Source organism: Gadus chalcogrammus, chromosome 14 (assembly GCF_026213295.1).
Source record: "Gadus chalcogrammus isolate NIFS_2021 chromosome 14, NIFS_Gcha_1.0, whole genome shotgun sequence".
NCBI classification, from domain to species: Eukaryota; Metazoa; Chordata; class Actinopteri; order Gadiformes; family Gadidae; genus Gadus; species Gadus chalcogrammus.
The window spans coordinates 5,242,193-5,259,692 of record NC_079425.1 but is presented as its reverse complement, the minus strand read 5'-3'; the positions used below and the strand labels follow the sequence as shown (position 1 = coordinate 5,259,692).

At 49.6% G+C, this 17,500-nt stretch overlaps 1 protein-coding gene across 2 annotated transcripts in view; it reads right to left on the bottom strand.

Annotated features, from left to right (window-relative positions):
* The window catches only part of adamts17 (ADAM metallopeptidase with thrombospondin type 1 motif, 17), a 75,863-nt gene that overhangs the window by 3,984 nt on the left and 54,379 nt on the right, over positions 1-17,500 (bottom strand). For both annotated transcript variants that reach the window (XM_056608567.1, XM_056608568.1), the window contains 5 exons: positions 15,655-15,817; positions 11,599-11,734; positions 8,166-8,370; positions 6,314-6,466; positions 1,174-1,351 (listed from right to left, as the gene is read on the bottom strand). In XM_056608567.1, coding sequence (XP_056464542.1) covers positions 1,174-1,351; positions 6,314-6,466; positions 8,166-8,370; positions 11,599-11,734; positions 15,655-15,817 — 835 coding nt within the window. The remainder of the gene's footprint in view (positions 1-1,173; positions 1,352-6,313; positions 6,467-8,165; positions 8,371-11,598; positions 11,735-15,654; positions 15,818-17,500) is intronic.

Sequence of the window (17,500 nt, the reverse complement as noted above, 5' to 3'; positions counted from 1 at the left end):
GTTTATAACAGAGGCTTTTAGTGCTAGCTTGATTGCTTCTTCTGCCTAATCCTGAATGTAATCTGATACGCGGACCTCACAAGCCCGGTCAAACATCAGGGTGAACCAGGGCCACAACCTGGCCACCTAGGTAATACGCCCACGGAATGGAATCTAAAACCCAGATGGAAATTAACCCCTGGGCTAGTCTGGCACATTCACGTGTACTGCTGTACATGTTTATTAGTGTGCATTGTCCTAAAAATATAAGACTTTCCTGTCCATAACAGCACAAAAGTGCATCAAAACATGAGGATTGTTCGACCACCGCCAGATTTTCTCAGTTACCATAAAGTCCCATGCAAGGCTACATTTCAGCCTCCCTAAAATGCCTATCACTTCCGGTCTGCTGTTATAATAGTTTATTTTTCAGGCGGACTGGCCTGCCCCTCATCTCCTCTAGGCTGCTTCTCTTTAGCCCATCCCTAGCTCCATCCACCAGCAGACCGTCCATGTATTTGTATACACATCGTCTGCAGCAGTGCAGTAATCACACGCTGCAGTCAGGGTGAAAGTGGGAAAGCTCCACCTTATGAGGCCGGTTTGATTCTGGCTATTCTTGCTCGCTCCCTGGGCTCCTTTAGGGGGTTCCCAACACAATCCCCCCCTGATTAGGGGCTGATTCACACACAGCCCGGCCCCTCTCAAGACACTAACAACCCTAGAGAAGGGCAACTCACACCCCTCCGGCAGCGGCCTGCAGACACGCCTGCTTTGAACAAATGGGGAAAACAAGCTTTTCGCTGCGCGGCAGCTTGCCTGGAGAATTGTCATTCCGACCCAGATTCAGAGTAAATACAACTGCCCTGTGCCTAAATTGTTCCCTTTCGTGCGGCTATTGCATCCATTCATTTCCTTTATCTCCCTGGTTTGGGTCAGGGGGGGGGGGGGGGGGGGGGGGGGGCTGGAGTCTATCTCTCACTATAAGCAATGAGCAGGGCTAGCACACTGCACGGCCCTCCCAAGGTGAACACATACCAGGGACAAACAACACCCTTCATAACCATGCATATATATACTGTAGTTAAAACGACCAGCCTGAGTTGATGCATGGGCGTACCTTGGAAGGTATTTTAGGCTCCCTTCGTTGCCAAGTTTAGCGCGCGTATGTATATTTCAGAAGCCCGTCCTCACCTAGCCTGGGGGAGGTGATGGTGTTCACGTTGATCTTCTCGTTGCAGGCGCCCTGGTGGCAGGGCCTGTAGTTGGGGAGCCTGAGTGGCGGCGGGCAGTCGTTTCCATGACGACCCGTTACTTTGTGCATACACTGGACCACGCGCGACTGCAGGCCTTTGCCGCAGGAGGAGGAGCACTGTGGGGAGGAGAGCAGGGCAGAGGTTTAGGCGTTGCCCTTTGCTGTTTTCTCCCGGGGTACATTAAACAACACTACGGTGGAGTACTACCCGTTTTATTTCATCGTTACGGGCTTTTCGTGCCTTTTGCAGTTGAACACTGATGAGATACAGGAGAGCGGGTTGGAGATGAGAGGGAATGACATGTTGCTGTAGTACGACGGCTGGGAATATAACCTGGTTCACTGCAGGCCTATTGCCCGATTTTCTTTTTCACATTTTACTGTGTAGCTGAATTGTCCAATTGATATTGCACAAAACACGGCCAGGGTCAGGGGATCGAATCCACCTAGGGACATTGTTGTGAGGAATTGTATTCACGGAATTGCAAAATGCTTTGGATAAAAGACACGTGACACATACAATTATTTCGGTGTGTCTGTGTGTGTGTGTGTGTGTGTGTGTGTGTGTGTGTGTGTGTGTGTGTGTGTGTGTGTGTGTGTGTGTGTGTGTGCGCGTGCGTGCGTGCCTGTGTGTGCATGTGTCTTCTTTGTGCGTGCAAGGACCGCCTGTTGTAAACACGGCTTACTCCGAGCTCCAAACAACATCACTCACCGCTAACCTGAAGTGGGTTCGCCCCGGGTTGATGTGACACTGAGCACAGCGACGGTCAAACTGTCATAATGGGAGGCCTTTCACAGTCCGCACGCGTGTTGTTAGAAAGCGCACACCGACGGACTCCGGCGTGCACTGACCTCTACGTACCTCTGCGTGTTCACCTGAGAGCCCCCCTCCCGTACCAAACAGCGCCGGTCTGTTCCTGTTTGGGGGGGCGGCGACCTCTAGGCCCCGCCCCTACATCACAACAACGCTGATGGATTCGAGAACCTTGAAGGGGTTTTGTAAAGTCGACGTGACCTCTTACACAAAAAAGGGCTTTTTCCGGCCAGTGAGTTTCAACAGGGGCGCTTGTTTCTCTGTGACTTGTTGGTGTGCGGGAGAAGGAGCAGCAAAGGAAATGTGGAGGAGATTTGTTGACTTTGGTTTACTCTCCTTTGTCTCCCTTGATAAACAGTGAATCTGGTCTCCAGAATCTCAACCGACTGAACTCGGGTCAAACGAGGACACTCACTGTTCGAAAGATGTTTATGAATATGTCTCAAAGAGGAGATGTTTGTGGGTCCGTTCACTCTCGCTATCGATTTGTTTCTAAGAATATGTGGTTGATTATAATTTGGTCGGAACCTGCTGGAACAACGTGTTTAGAGAACAGCGCGTACAACACATCCTCAGCCCAGCACAGGGAAATTAAGGCTTCAGGTCAACACACCAAAGAATATAGCTTTGGCTGAACACACAAATAATAATTATATTTTCATTATGAGACATTCGTTTTCCGTTTGCTCAAGCTATCAATTGTTTGTATAGATGCCAGCCGTGAGCTTTCAACCGTACTGCTATTTCAAGTGGTAGGAGATGATACTCACATGTTGCAATCCAAAGCAAGCCAAAGAAACTGAAGCGAGATGAAAGGTAATAAACAGGAAAGCAGGGAGAAATAGCACAACGAGATTGAAGCTCCGCACAGACGGACAGGAAGAAAGCGAGAGTCCCAAATTCCCCAGAAGCAGCTTGTAAGCCACACTTTCTGTTTTTATTCAAGCTGCTAAGTGAAGCAGTCACCTGAGGCTGACCTTTGACTTGCCATCAGCCACAAGAAAATAGCAACGCTCCGTGGCTTAACACCATTGATAATTGGCCTGTTTCTCACACACAGACGTAGCCACTCACAGGCAGACACAGACACAAAGACACACAGACACACACCAAATGTTCTTGGCTCAGTTGTGACTCATTTCTCCTGTTGCTGTAATCTAGGCCAAGCTAGAATGTGTATGTGTGCTTGTGTCTGTGTACGTGTGTCTGTGTGTCTGTGTGCGTATGTGTGTGCAAGTGCGTGTGAAGATATAGAGTAAAGTAGGCTGCCGTGTGTTAATCAGTCCTTTTGCCCCACTAACTATAACATCTGTTAGTCACACATACTTTATAATAATCTGACTACAAAAGAGACTGCAGATCTAGAAGGTCTCAGGCCGATGCTGTGCTATCCTTCACCTGATGGATCTTCAAGATGCACTTGTTTGGGAAAGTTTCTCGGCAGGTATGAGCACAAGCTGGCGAGCCGGTCATCATCACACACCTCATCAAACACACACACACACACACACACACATGCGCACGGACAGAGACGTGACTTTAGAAAGACGTCAGGCAACGGGCAGTCAAGACGCTCGTCACTCAGAAGAGGCGCTGACAGCGTCGTGGCGTTTTGCTGCGATAAAGTTAAATCGCATGACATGAAATGAGACTCCTTAATTTCCTCCCATCCGTCTGTGCCTCTTTTGGTTGTAAAATCAAAAAGAAACTGCTTTTCACCGCATATATCATACGGACCTGTCTCTGAGGGCCGGCGACAGCTGTCCACGGCAGAGTCTCAGGTTTTTATTAGGCTCTTGCATGGGCTTTGAAAAAAAAGAAAAAGTGGTGAGCTCTATGGTCAGTGCAACAGGAGGGGGGACAGTCTTCTATTAGAAGAAGTGGTGTTAAGGTGGTGGGTGGTGTTAGTGGTGGTGGTGTTGGTAGGGGTGGTGTTGGTGTTAGAGGTGGTAAAGATAGTGGTGGTGACAGTCGTAGAGATCGTGACGTAGGTGGTGGTGATTGTGATCCTCAGCAATTTTCAAGAAAAAGGTGCACTTGTACCCACACCCCCGTCCCCCCTCAAAAGCTCTCTTCTCATCTGGAGTAGCCATCAGCGGATCAAAGCAGAACATCCCAAAGTTGTGCGGGATAAGGGGAGAGGGGGTTAGAGAGGAGGCAAGACATTAAGAAAGGCAGAGAGAGACAGAGAGACAAAGAGAGACAGACATAAAAAGAGGCAGAGAGAGACAGAGTGACAGAGATTGAAAGAGAGAGAGAGAGAGGGAGGGAGAGAGAGAGAGATTGGGAGAGAAAGAGGGAGAGAGAGCATTAGAGTGTGAGAGAGAGAGAGAGAGAGAGAGAGAGAGAGACAAAGAGAGAGACGGACATTAAGACGCAGAGAGAGAAAGAGGGAGAGATAGCATTAGAGTGAGAGAGAGAGAGAGAGAGAGAGAGAGAGAGAGAGCAGGTACAATGGAGTGGTATTAAAACTGGAAAGCTGATAGCTGGCGGTGCTGGATCTGGTTTTTAAAGGTCCATTGGGTGCTAACCTGCCCCAGCTGACATATTTCATAGGGTGCAGGTGCCTCTCCAGGCCTTGATGTGGTGATGTATGCTTGTCTTGCGATGTAGTGCTCAAAGGAAGAGTGAAAGCAAAGGGTTGAACAGAAGCCAGATGTGCAGCTAGCTAGTTTCCCAGCTTGTTCCCACCTGGCCCGGTACAGCACTCACATCCATCTCCGTTTACTTTGTCACTCTGTAAAACAGCTCTGATGCGTATGAGTTGGCATAATGAAGGAGGAAAAACTGCTTAGTCAACTATGTGAGGAAGCACTCCACTTGGAAATGAGTTGTACATTCATCCTACCAACCTATTTTCCATAGGATGTGTTATTTTGTCAATCCTAAATTAAAATATTATTCAATACACTATTATTATTTAAGTCAAGCAACTTCTAGTGAACTGCCCATGGCCTTTATAGGGCAAGCGTTTCGAAAGAAAAACTAAGCACGAAGGGGCCTGAAAAATCACCGTGCTGTGCCTATTCTCCTTATGATAAGTCCTAGACCGTGCATTTCTATTTTCATTACATTGCCAAGAAGCAATCCCTCAGTCTCGGAAATGGTAAAAACAAGGGACGTGTGGGCGAATTTGCAACCTGTGTGTGTGTGTGTGTGTGTGTGTGTGTGTGTGTGTGTGTGTGTGTGTGTGTGTGTGTGTGTGTGTGTGTGTGTGTGTGTGTGTGTGTGTGTGTGTGTGCATTTCAAGCGGGGATCTCTCGTAAGCCCACCCAACCCCCTGCGTGTAAACAGGCCGGGGCAGTTGTGGGCGCGTTGTGCCCTCTGTGTATACAGATGAGCGTTTTAATGTAGATACAATCAAAATCCCCCAAAAACTATCACAGAAGGCAAGTCGTTCTCTTGTGTAAACATAGTCTGGGAACCAAACAAATCCCGCAAGCTCATGTTTCATTTGGTCTGCAGATAAGGTCTGGTTCCTCTCCGACCAATCACAACCATTTGTCTAACATGAGGCTGGATAAATACAATAACAGTGCAGGCATGCCATAGAGGCATTTTCAACAACAACAACAAAGATGGCTGCCGCTAGAACGGTCGGCTGATTAAGCTATTACGCTTTCAAGACAGTGTTAAACGAAATGGACGGAATCTGTTTCAACAGACGACTTCGCAAAGCTTTCGCTGAGAAACAACATGTTTTTTCGTCGCTTGGTCACCCGTTGCCGTTGCTATGATTGGCTCTAGGCCTATCCAATTGCGTCCACAGGCATTTTGGTCTGCGCCAATTGGTGACGCCCTTTTAAAAAATCTACGAATAACAGTTTTGCAATTTCGTGCAATATCGATGCCAGGCTACTGCAAACAGGGCCTCTGTGTGTGTGTATGTATGAGCATGTGTGACCCCGCCGTCCCCCCCTAACTTGGACTAGGGCTGCTCGGTTATGGGAAAAATCATAATCACGATTATTTTGGTCAATATTGAAATCACAATTATTCAAACCATTATTTTTGAGTTTAAAAACATCTTGAATTTATTCAGCATGTCTCTCCGAATTATTTTTTTGTAACTGAGAACTTAAAAGATGTTGCCTTAAAAAAATACACAAAATGGTCAAAAAGAAAATGATCCAATCTAAAATGATAAACAGATATGTATCCAGCTGTTCTGCCCTTTTACGAAAAACTCGATTATGTTAATTTTGTGATCGTTTGACGTTAAAATCGAAACCGCGATCAAAATTCGATCAACCGCCCAGGCCTACCTTGGACCAGTCGCCCGTCTTCCACTCGTAGCACTTGGAGTATTCCTCGCAGGGCTCCTGCTGAGCCGGCTGGGAGTGGGGGTCGCAGAGACCCTGGGGGTTGGTGCAGGACACGGAGCGCGTGCGGACCCCTGTCCCGCAGTCTGACGAGCACTGAGGGGTACACAACGAGAAGAGCGTGAAGAGGGGGACCGTATGTACACACCAGCCACGGCATTCAATCGTTTGAAGAAGGCCTTTCATCTTTCGCTATTTTTCATTGATACGAGACGATCCAAACACAAACCCCTACCCCAGTCTGAGTGTGTGTGTGTGTGTGTGTGTGTGTGTGTGTGTGTGTGTGTGTGTGTGTGTGTGTGTGCACGCCTGTCTGACGGAGATCCAATGGGATCAAAGCGTTGGTGCTCAGCGGGGAACGTGAACACCTTGAGAGCGATATATACACACACAGAGCACGCCGACCCTCTCGAGATTATTTATTACCTCACTTGTCCGGCACCTGCAAGAAATTGGACGTGCGAATACATCTCCATCTGGTTGCTTGTGTACCGAGTGTCACGGCTGCTTGTGATCGCCGTGTGCGTGTAAACGTCCTGCTGGGGTTATTCGGTTCACTGTAACCTTTTTGCATCGTATCGTCGGGTGGAAGAGTGGAATGCAGAAGACGAGGTGAAGCGCGATCGAGGGGTGAAAGAGGAAGAGGAAGAGGAGGCGTGAAGGCTAGACAGCAGAGGATAGATGAGGAGAAGGGAGGGAGGGAGGGAGGGAGGGAGAGCAGGGAGGAAGAGGAGGCGTGAAGGCTAGACAGCAGAGAATGGATGGGGAGAGTGGAGGGAGGGAGGGTTGGCGCGGGGAGAGGGGGGGGGATCTGAGTGATTTATGAGAGCGAAGAAGCCTTTTGGTTATTATCCCCACTAGCACAAAAAAAAAAGACTATTACAAAAGAAGACGAAGGCAGAGGCTAGGAAATGTGTCCACAACAGATACGCTATGTTCCGCCGAAACCGGGTGCATGCAAGCGCAGAACCAGCAGCACATGTTGCGCGGGGTTAGCTCATTGATTTAATATCCCAATGTGTTAGCCGTCCAATATGCTAAGGTAATGGTGCTAGATGTTTTCAGGAGACCAAGGCTGATTCTTAACGCTTCTAGAGTAATTTATGCTCATCTCATGCTCAAACGACTTTACTGCCACACTTTACTGCTACACTGACCACAGCGTCTAGACACATAAGTTTAAGGTTTGCATCGGCATCTGCACAAATCATCACAGTTGCAGTACAATATGAATTATATTACATATTAGGTTCTAATAGTTCTAAAAACAAACGTAATGTATGTGGAGCGGCGGAGTTAAATCATCATGTGCAGACCCCCGGGGCTGGAGAAGTAGACAGAGAGACAGAGACAGACGGGCAGACAGATGGCTACAGATGGATGGACAGACGGACAGGCAGACAGATGGACAGATGGACAGTCAGAAAGTTGGACACAGAAAACGAGACAGACGGACAGACAGACAGACGGACAGGCAGACAGATGGGCACAGAGGGATGGACGGACGGGAAGACAGCCAGCCATCAGACAACAATGGACACGGAAGGACAGAAAGACAGACGGACAGACAGCAGGCAGACAGACCGACCCGACCCACCGACTGACAGAGAGGAAAACACGGTATAACCAAGCAGATGCTCAAACCCTGCCCACCCCGCAGTCTTCTAACAAAAACATGAATCACTTCCTTTCCCTCCACCAATCTCCTGTGTGCGCTACGACCTGCTGACGGCGACAGGCGACGGGTGCAGGGCTTAACAAGGACCCCACGCGTGCGTCCGTCCTCCCAACCCACCTTGGACCACTCGGACGCCTCCCAGACGGTGAGGCAGAGGCGGCCCTCGCAGCCCTGCAGCACGGGGGGCTTCCCGCCCTGGCAGTACGGCTCCTTGGTGTGGATGAGCGAGCCGTTCTGGAGCTGGTACATGCAGGCCACCTCGCGCCGCTGGAAGCCCCGCTCACACGTCACCGAGCAGGCGCCCCACTCGCCGGCCACCCACCTGGAACAGAGGCACGGGCATGAGACCGCGGGAGGGGGGAGGGGGAGGGGAGACATCAGACCACAGGGAGGGTGAAGAGGTACAGACATCAGACCACAGGGAGAGTGAAGAGGTACAGACATCAGACCACAGGGAGAGTGAAGAGGTACAGACATCAGACCACAGGGAGAGTGAAGAGGTACAGACATCAGACCACAGGGAGAGTGAAGAGGTACAGACATCAGACCACAGGGAGGGTGAAGAGGTACAGACATCAGACCAAGTGGAGGGTGAAGAGGTACAGACATCAGACCACAGGGAGAGTGAAGAGGTACAGACGTCAGACCACAGGGAGAGTGAAGAGGTACAGACATCAGACCACAGGGAGAGTGAAGAGGTACAGACGTCAGACCACAGGGAGGGGGCGAAGAGGTACAGACATCAGACCACTGTGGAGGGGGGGAAAGAGGCACAGGAGAGAGAGACGCAGGGACAGCTGCTGCAGTACCTCTTGGTTTACCAGAGAGGGTGCTGTTGCTGCAGTATGATGGTTTTATTTAGACTGATGCGTTAAGCTTTTCTGTCCACTGTTCGTCTCTCGGGACTATCATATTAAGAGTGCTTTGCGATGCTAAAATACTGTTGCTGTTTATTGTCCGTAGACCTTCAACACAGCGAGAGACAAAATGTTCTAGTTTTGGTAAAATAGTACATAGTTCTGAATGTCAATCTCCAGGATAGAATAAGTGATCGGGTGACGCTTTCAGGAGGATTCAGAACCCGATTCTCGTCCATTCCTCCGACCACGATTAGAAAGCCATGTCCAATTTCCGAAAATGGGTTATTTGACGGAATAATCACAGACTAAACCCATGGACGTGAAATTCATGTTTTCTTTCAGAGAGCAGCCATTTAAAACACATTTTATAAAGAGATGTGCGATTCTTTGAGGTCCTTGTTTGCTTTCTCTACACCTCACATCACTTTAATCTAGGCTAATGACCTCTCACCCACCCCACTCCTCTCCCCTCCCCTCCTCCCTCCTCTCCTCCCCTCATCCTCCTCCCTCCCCTCCTCTCCTCCCCTCCTCCTCTTCCTCCCTAGCCGCCCTAACTCCTCTCCAACTGTCAACCTTTTCTTCTCCACCTCCTCCTCCCAATCCCCTGACCACTCCTCTCCTTTCCTCCCTACCTCTCCCCCCCCTCCTCTCCTTTCCTCCCTACCTCTCCCCCCCCTCCCTCTCCTTTCATCTCCTCTCCTCTCCCACCCCCACTCCATTCTTCTCCAACTCTTCCTCCCTCCACGGTCCCCACTCCTCTCCTTTCCTCTTTGCCCTCCGCTCCTTTATTCTCCAGCCTTCCCACCCTCCTCTCCTTTCCTCTCCACTCTCCCTCTCCTCTCCTCCCCACCCCCCGCCTCCCTCTTCCCCCCCCACCCCTTCCTCCCCACCCTTCTTTTCTTTTCCACTCCACCCATCGCCTTTCATCTCATCTCGTACTCTCCCTCCAACTCTCCATCACGCCGCTCCTCAGCATCAGTCCACGATTCCGCTTCACCCCCTTGACTCCTCTCGACTCCTCCTCTACTCAATCCACCCATCCACCCCTCCACTCCCATTCACCCCTCTCTCTTTCTCTCTCTCTGTATCCCGCCCTGCGTCCGTCTGGCAGCCCGTCCTTCTCGTTGCCCCTGTGGGCCCCCTGTGGTTGGGCCAGGAGCCCTCTCCCTCGCTGCTCCTTCCTCTACCTCCACGGTCTGCCTTCCATCCACCCGTGCTCCACCCGTGCTCCATCACTTCTCCCTCCAGAGGGACGCTGGCTGAGAGCCAGTGATCGTGCACCCCCCCCCCCCCCCACCCGACACAACAGCTTTATGAGATGTGTACATAGAGGAACAAAAGTCTGGGGAACAGATACAGAGAGATTAGGAGAGAGAGAGAGAGAGAGAGAGAGAGAGAGAGAGAGAGAGAGAGAGAGAGAGAGAGAGAGAGAGAGAGAGAGAGACACAGAGAGAGAGAGAGAGAGAGAGAGAGAGAGAGAGAGAGAGAGAGAGAGAGAGAGAGAGAGAGAGAGAGAGGAGAGAGAGGAGAGAGAGAGAGAGAGAGAGGAGAGAGAGAGAGGAGAGAGAGAGAGAGAGAGAGAGAGAGAGAGAGAGAGAGAGAGAGAGAGAGAGAGAGAAACAGAGACAAGAGGGACAGAGGTGGGTCAATGTTCGATCATAAGATTTCAACGAAGGAAGAAACTGATGAGTTCACACACACACACACACACACACACACACACACACACACACACACACACACACACACACACACACACACACACACACACACACACACACACACACACACACACACACACGTACAGACGCATGTCTAAACACACAAAGCTATCCAGACGGAAGGACCCCAGGCCCAGTATAGGAGCAGGGATGGCAGTGAGTGAGACGTCTCTGCCGCGTGCTTCCTCCCAGGCCTGATAAAACACTCCCCAGCTTCACCTTTTATGATGAAATAGTCCCCCTCGGGTCGCATTGACATGGCAGTTAGAAACTCAAGAAAGTGAATGCGAACACTAAAGCCTCGCCTGCCTCGTCTACATTCCCTCTTTCACAACGTTGTAACACTGCAACAGGACATCTGTAAACCGCATCCAGGGCAGAGATCCCTCTTTGATCCCCCGTGCCAAGTGCACAGTATCCCAACCCAGAGAGAAAGGGGGATTTGAGACTGGTCTCCTGGTGTGGCGAGGTGGAAACACGGCTTCTGGGTTGACGGACGTCGGAGACAGGCATGGGCAGAGTCTCTGCTGTGCATTCCTCTTAAAGCTGTACACGCACGCACGCGCGCAGACATTTGAAGATGTGAACCACCGCAAGGTCTACCTTGGAGAACTCGCTATGACAATAACGTCTTTGTACTATTTTAAATAAAACTATTACGAGAAAAAGGTTAAGATAGGGAATTATTTTGTAAAAGTTTCTGGCAACAAAAATCTAATCTCGGCTTGTCAGCCTGGCGGCCACCTGATTAATCAGGCTGCAGTGTGCATCGATTCTTGCTTGCACGCACGTGTGTGTGCGTGCGTGCGTGTGTACGTGTGTGTGTGCGTGTGTTTGTGTTTGTGCGTGTGTGTGTGTGTGTGCGTGTGTGTGTGTGTGTGTGTGCGTGCGTGTGTTTGTGTGTGTGCCTGTGTGTGTTTGTGTGTGTGCGTGTGTACGTGTGTGTGTGTGTGTGTGTGCGAGACTCACCGGTACTGGCAGGGGTGCGTGTTGCACACTCGCACCTGAGGGAGCGGCTGGTTCTGGGGCTGGCAGTGGCTGCCGTTCACCAGCTCCATGCTCTTATTGGCTATCCTCATGCAGGACACCACCGTCCTCCTCTCGCCTGCACACACACAGACACACACACACACACGACACACGTACACACACACACACACGTAAACACACACACACACACACAGGTAAACACACACACAACACAGGTACACACACACACACACACACATGACACACGTACACACACACACACACACACACGTAAACACACACACGTAAACACACACACACACACACACACACACACACACACACGTACACACACACACACACACACATACACGACACACGTACACACACACACACACACACACACACACACACACACACACGATCGTCCGCACACACACACACACAGACCGGACACCCACACACACAATCGCACACACACACACACACACACACACACACACACACACACAGACCGGACACCCACACACACAATCGCACACACACACACACACACACACACACACACACACACACACACACACACACACACACACACACACACACACACACACACACACACACAGAGAGAACAATGTCACAAATGCGACACACTAACGGCCTCATCACATACTTAAAAGCAGAACAAAATGTGAGCCAAAGTGCAAAGGTCGGTAGGAAGTGACCCCATATTATAAGCTACTGTCCCACCCAGTTCTCTGTGCGAGGGTCTGGCGTGCGTCCAGGAGACCGAGGGCCTCTTAAAGAAGGAAGAGGAGGAGGGGCAGGGGGAGAAGGCTCACAGCCAGGAGCCTTTGTGGTCGTTAGCTCCAATTAACAGAGTTTTATTTGGGAGCTGCCCCCTGTGTTAAAGCGGGCCTCTGATCTCTGACTCAGTTCAACGGAGGGTCACACAGGAGGGCACCCGTATCAGCAGCCCCGGCCGGCGTTGCGTAATAACCCTCCCCCCCCGCTCCCCATCCCATGTGCGTGTGCCGTCACAAAGGGCTTTTGTTTTTTCTACCTCGGCCCTGTGCCTTTATGGTCAGGGCCGAGGAGACGAGAAGCAGGACAGTGGAGGGGAGAGGACAGGGGATTTATACATAGCCTGGGCGCAGAGGTCGGAATGGAGCACGGGTCGCGGTGAGGCGTATTGCTCAGCATGGTGAGCGCGCCGGCGCACCCAGCCAGCCAGTCGACGGGTTTTTCACGTCGACTTGACAAAAAGGGCGTTGAGGGAGACGGCTATAGAAACACAGCTAAGCGCAGCGCTTAGCGCTCGGGATTTAGCTGTGCGGGTTCTTGCGGTGCTTGTTGTGTCTTCTCCAGCTGCTAATCTCTCTCGTGATTATCCTGGAAGACTCGTGTGTGTGTGTGTGTGTGTGTGTGTGTGTGTGTGCGTGTGTGTTTGTTTGGTGTGCGATGGCTCCTTCTAAGATTCTGTGTTCTTTCACAGGTTTCAATATGTTTCCATTCTGTCTCACTCTGTAAGACGGGATGGGGTCGGCTTAGCTCAAGAGGTAGAGCGGGTTGACATTTAACTGTAAGGTTTCTGGTTCAATCCCCAGCTCCTCCTAGCTAGAGTGTCGAGGTGTCCCTGAGCAAGACGCCTAACCCTTACTGCTCCTGACGAGCGGGCTGTAGCCTTGCATGGTTGACTCCACCCTGTATGTGTGTATGAAACGCTGTAAGTCGCGTCTGATAAAAGAGTCTGCTAAATGTCCTAAATGTAATGTTGTGGTGCTCCATGAAAAAGCTACTGGTGCACACGGACATAAACATGTAACGAGATGTGACCACGGCCTGTCTCGTGGCGGTGACGAGGCAGGGGGCTCTGTTGTGGGGGCTTTGAACCAGAACGAGCGGGCCGTACACAGCCTTGACCGCAGCGTGCTCTGCTCTGAGAGAGGAGAGAGATATGAGTCACACAGAGGTAACATCAGGCCATGCTTGTTGTTTTTTCATTCTAAAAGTGCGAGCTTACAGGAAGAACACACACACACACACACACACAACCATCTAGCACACTTCCCTTGGATTCCCACGGTCCCCTCGAAAACAGGGGCTACACAAAAGAATGACCTCAAACGTTACCATGGAGACCATGAAAAGGAGGTGCAAGGACTGTATTTTTGCAGAGTAGGACACATACGAAAATCTCAACTCAAAAGCCTCTTGGTGGTGTTGACGAATAGAGAAATATTACGGTGAACGCACACTCACACACACACACACCCAGACACTATCACATCAGTAACCTGATACACATACTAATAGCAGTTGGTTGACGTTGCCTTAGCAGATGCTAACAAACCCTTCCCTCACCTCAGCAGCCTCATATTGAAACCAGTCCCAACACATCTGCTCATAGAGGAAGCCATTATGTATTTCCAATGATCATTCAGCTCAGCTAATTCCCTGAACGCATAAAGAGCTGAGGTCGTGCTGGTGCAATCAACAGCCTCTCACTCCTCCTGAGTAAGCAGTGTGCGAGGTCTTTAAAGTGGTGCCTTTGAGAATCTGAATACAAATCACAGACACCAGGGCTTCAGCAGTGTGTGTGTGTGTGTGTCTCAATGTGCATGTTTACGTTTGTCAGTGTGTATGCGAGTGTGTCGCCAAGCCGCTATTGTAAGTAATAATTATGTGTTCCAAATGACTTGCCTGGTTAAATAAAGATTACAGAATAAATACATTAATAAATAAGTGTCTGCATTTTGCTTCAGTGTGTGTATCACGCCTGCCGGTGTAGTTTGAGTTCTTGGTGTTTGTGTGAATGTTTTGTGTGTGTGTTAGTGAGAATTCAGTGTGTTTGTGTTTGTGATTTGTGTGTGTGTGTGTGTGTGTGTGTGTGTGTGTGTGTGTGTGTGTGTGTGTGTGTGTGTGTGTGTGTGTGTGTGTGTGTGTGTGTGTGTGTGTGTGTGTGTGTGTGTGTGTGTGTGTGTGTGTGCGCGTGTGTCTCTTAGAGCCTACGCCTGTGTGGGAGTTATGTATGTTTACGCCTGTGTGTGAGTTATGTATGTTTACGCGTGTGTGTGTTCCGTGTGTGGTTTTATAAGCGGGCTGTTTGGACGAGCAGGGCAGACTAGCAGCTGAAGCCTGCTGTGAGTCCCCTGAGGTCAGCCCCCTCCCCTGCCTGTCTAGTATGATGTGGATCAGGGAGGCTTTGAATTAGCCTGCTGCTGACTTCTCCCCGGGCTCCTACAGTACCTCCTTCCCCGGCCGGAGCTCCTAGACGGCCAGCCGTCCTCCGCCAGACCCTGGCTCCAGCACCGCTAGGCGCTCCCCCCCTCTGTCTCCCGATCGCGGGCCACCAAACCCTGGACAACAGGCCCTCAAACCTCCCCCCCCCACCACCACCACCACCACCCCCGTCGAGCTGCCAGTTCGGGCTGACAGCGGCCCGCACACGCGACGTGCGGATCACACCTTTTCACGGAGCCAAACACAACCGACAATGAACAAAAAAGGCTTCTTCGAGTCAAGTGTTGCTAAGACGCGGTGTCAACACGCACACAAAAGAGAGAGAGAATCAACACTCAACTCCTGGGATTACCCCGGTGGCCGAGCCTCGGAGACAACGAGACCTCAGATTGAAAGGCCGTGTGATTCTCTCAGCAGATAAAATGTCTTGTCGAGTTCCACTGAAGACACGGTTCTGGACGAGGCCTGTGGGATTAGCAGTCAGTGGGGAACAATGTGGAGATCAGATCTTGAGCAGAAGGCGAAAGGGCACGACGACAGCCAGGTCCGTCACCAGCGGGGGACAGAGATATTAACGGGCAATTAAAAAATGGCTCGCTTAAAAAACGCTTTGACATAGACTTTAACTAAATCAATTGTACAAACACTTTAAAAAGGTTCAGGTTTTTAAACAGCCCTTAATTTGGTACTTCAAAGGGCAAAAAAAAATAAACAAGCTTAAGGAGAAACAGTCGTTCACCTAGGACTTAAAAAGCCCTTTGAATCATGCAACAGACATCAACCCGGTGACTTAAAAAGCCACGGGCAGCCCACCTCCTCCGCAGTGGACGGTGCAGTCCCGCCAGCTGCTGTGGGTCCAGATGTAGAGGTGCTCGGGGTCCCGCTGGTCCTCCCGGCTGCCCCTGTCCCGGGACGTGTTCACGGACACGGTGTACTCGTAGTGGATCCCGTAGGTCTGGTCGTGGAACAACAGCACCTGGGGAGATGGCAGGGTGAGGAGGCGTGGAGGGAGGCTCTGATGTTCTGCTCAGGGGACAGCACAACGATATGTTGATACGAGTATCATGATCAATACGTATTGATTTGTCCTGCTCAGGGGATAGCACAACGATATGTTGATACGAGTATCATGATCAATACGTATTGATTTGTCCTGCTCAGGGGATAGCACAACGATATGTTGATAAGAGTATCATGATCAATACGTATTGATTTGTCCTGCTCAGGGGATAGCACAACGATATGTTGATACGAGTATCATGATCAATACGTATTGATTTGTCCTGCTCAGGGGATAGCACAACGATATGTTGATAAGAGTATCATGATCAATACGTATTGATTTGTCCTGTTCAGGGGATAGCACAACGATATGTTGATACGAGTATCATGATCAATACGTATTGATTTGTCCTGCTCAGGGGATAGCACAACGATATGTTGATAAGAGTATCATGATCAATACGTATTGATTTGTCCTGCTTAAGGGATAGCACAACGATATGTTGATAAGAGTATCATGATCAATACGTATTGATTTGTCCTGCTTAAGGGATAGCACAACGATATGTTGATACGAGTATCATGATCAATACGTATTGATTTGTCCTGCTCAGGGGATAGCACAACGATACGTTGATATATGTATCATTATCAATCCGTACTGATTTGTCCTGCTTAACGGAGAACACAACGATATGTTGATATAAGTATCGTTGTGAATCCATATTGATTCATGATTATATTTACTACCTGTGAATAATCAATATTTCAACGCTGGTATGTGGGGTGTGATGTATCCACAAGGCTTTTAACATCCAGTGACTCCGGCGACTTGAGGTTAAATGGGGTTTCCATAGTGCGTACTTCATAATACATAAGGAAATACTTTTTCATCATACAATGATGAAATACAGTTGTTTTGTGTTCAATATATAATGAAATATCCCAACTAAAACTCAAGTCAATGATGACATGAATACCTTAATGATAAAGTAACGTATCAGCTTTCACATAGTGGTGTAAGCAAAGATTAAAATCAATGAGCATCAACAGCGCTGACGAAACACGGCTTATTACATTTACCAGTTCTGGCCTCGCTCGTTTCTTTTTCAAAAGCTATTGCAAGTGATATTGAGCCAATTATACACATCAATTGCATAATAAGTTATCCCTGCGGTATATCCCTCATTACTCTTTAAAAGGGGAAAATGGGCAATAATTCATTCACATAACCTATCTAAATAACCCAAAGTATTTTCCTATTCACTTTTATTCCTCTATTATCCCCGCACGTCACTGAAAAATCCATGAAAACTCACACCATGCTTGCATACCCCAAAACCCACACGTTGCCAGTAAACCGCCCGCTAGGCCTACATAGGAGACCTGGATATACAGACTTTATAAGTGAAGCCGAGGTTAAACGCGAGCCAAGGAACCAAGCCGCTGTTTCGTCCAGGTACTTTTCATTAATAAGGCGCCCACTGTCTGCTCATTAAAGGCAGCAGCTTATATTCCACCGGGAAGGAAGAAGAAAGGGAGCGAAAAACGACTGTAGGATAACAACGGCGTTCGTATTTTGGTTGTTATTGAACAGCGCCCCGATGAGCTTCATTAGGTTTAATTACCACCCAGCTCACTGCCTTGCAACTATGCC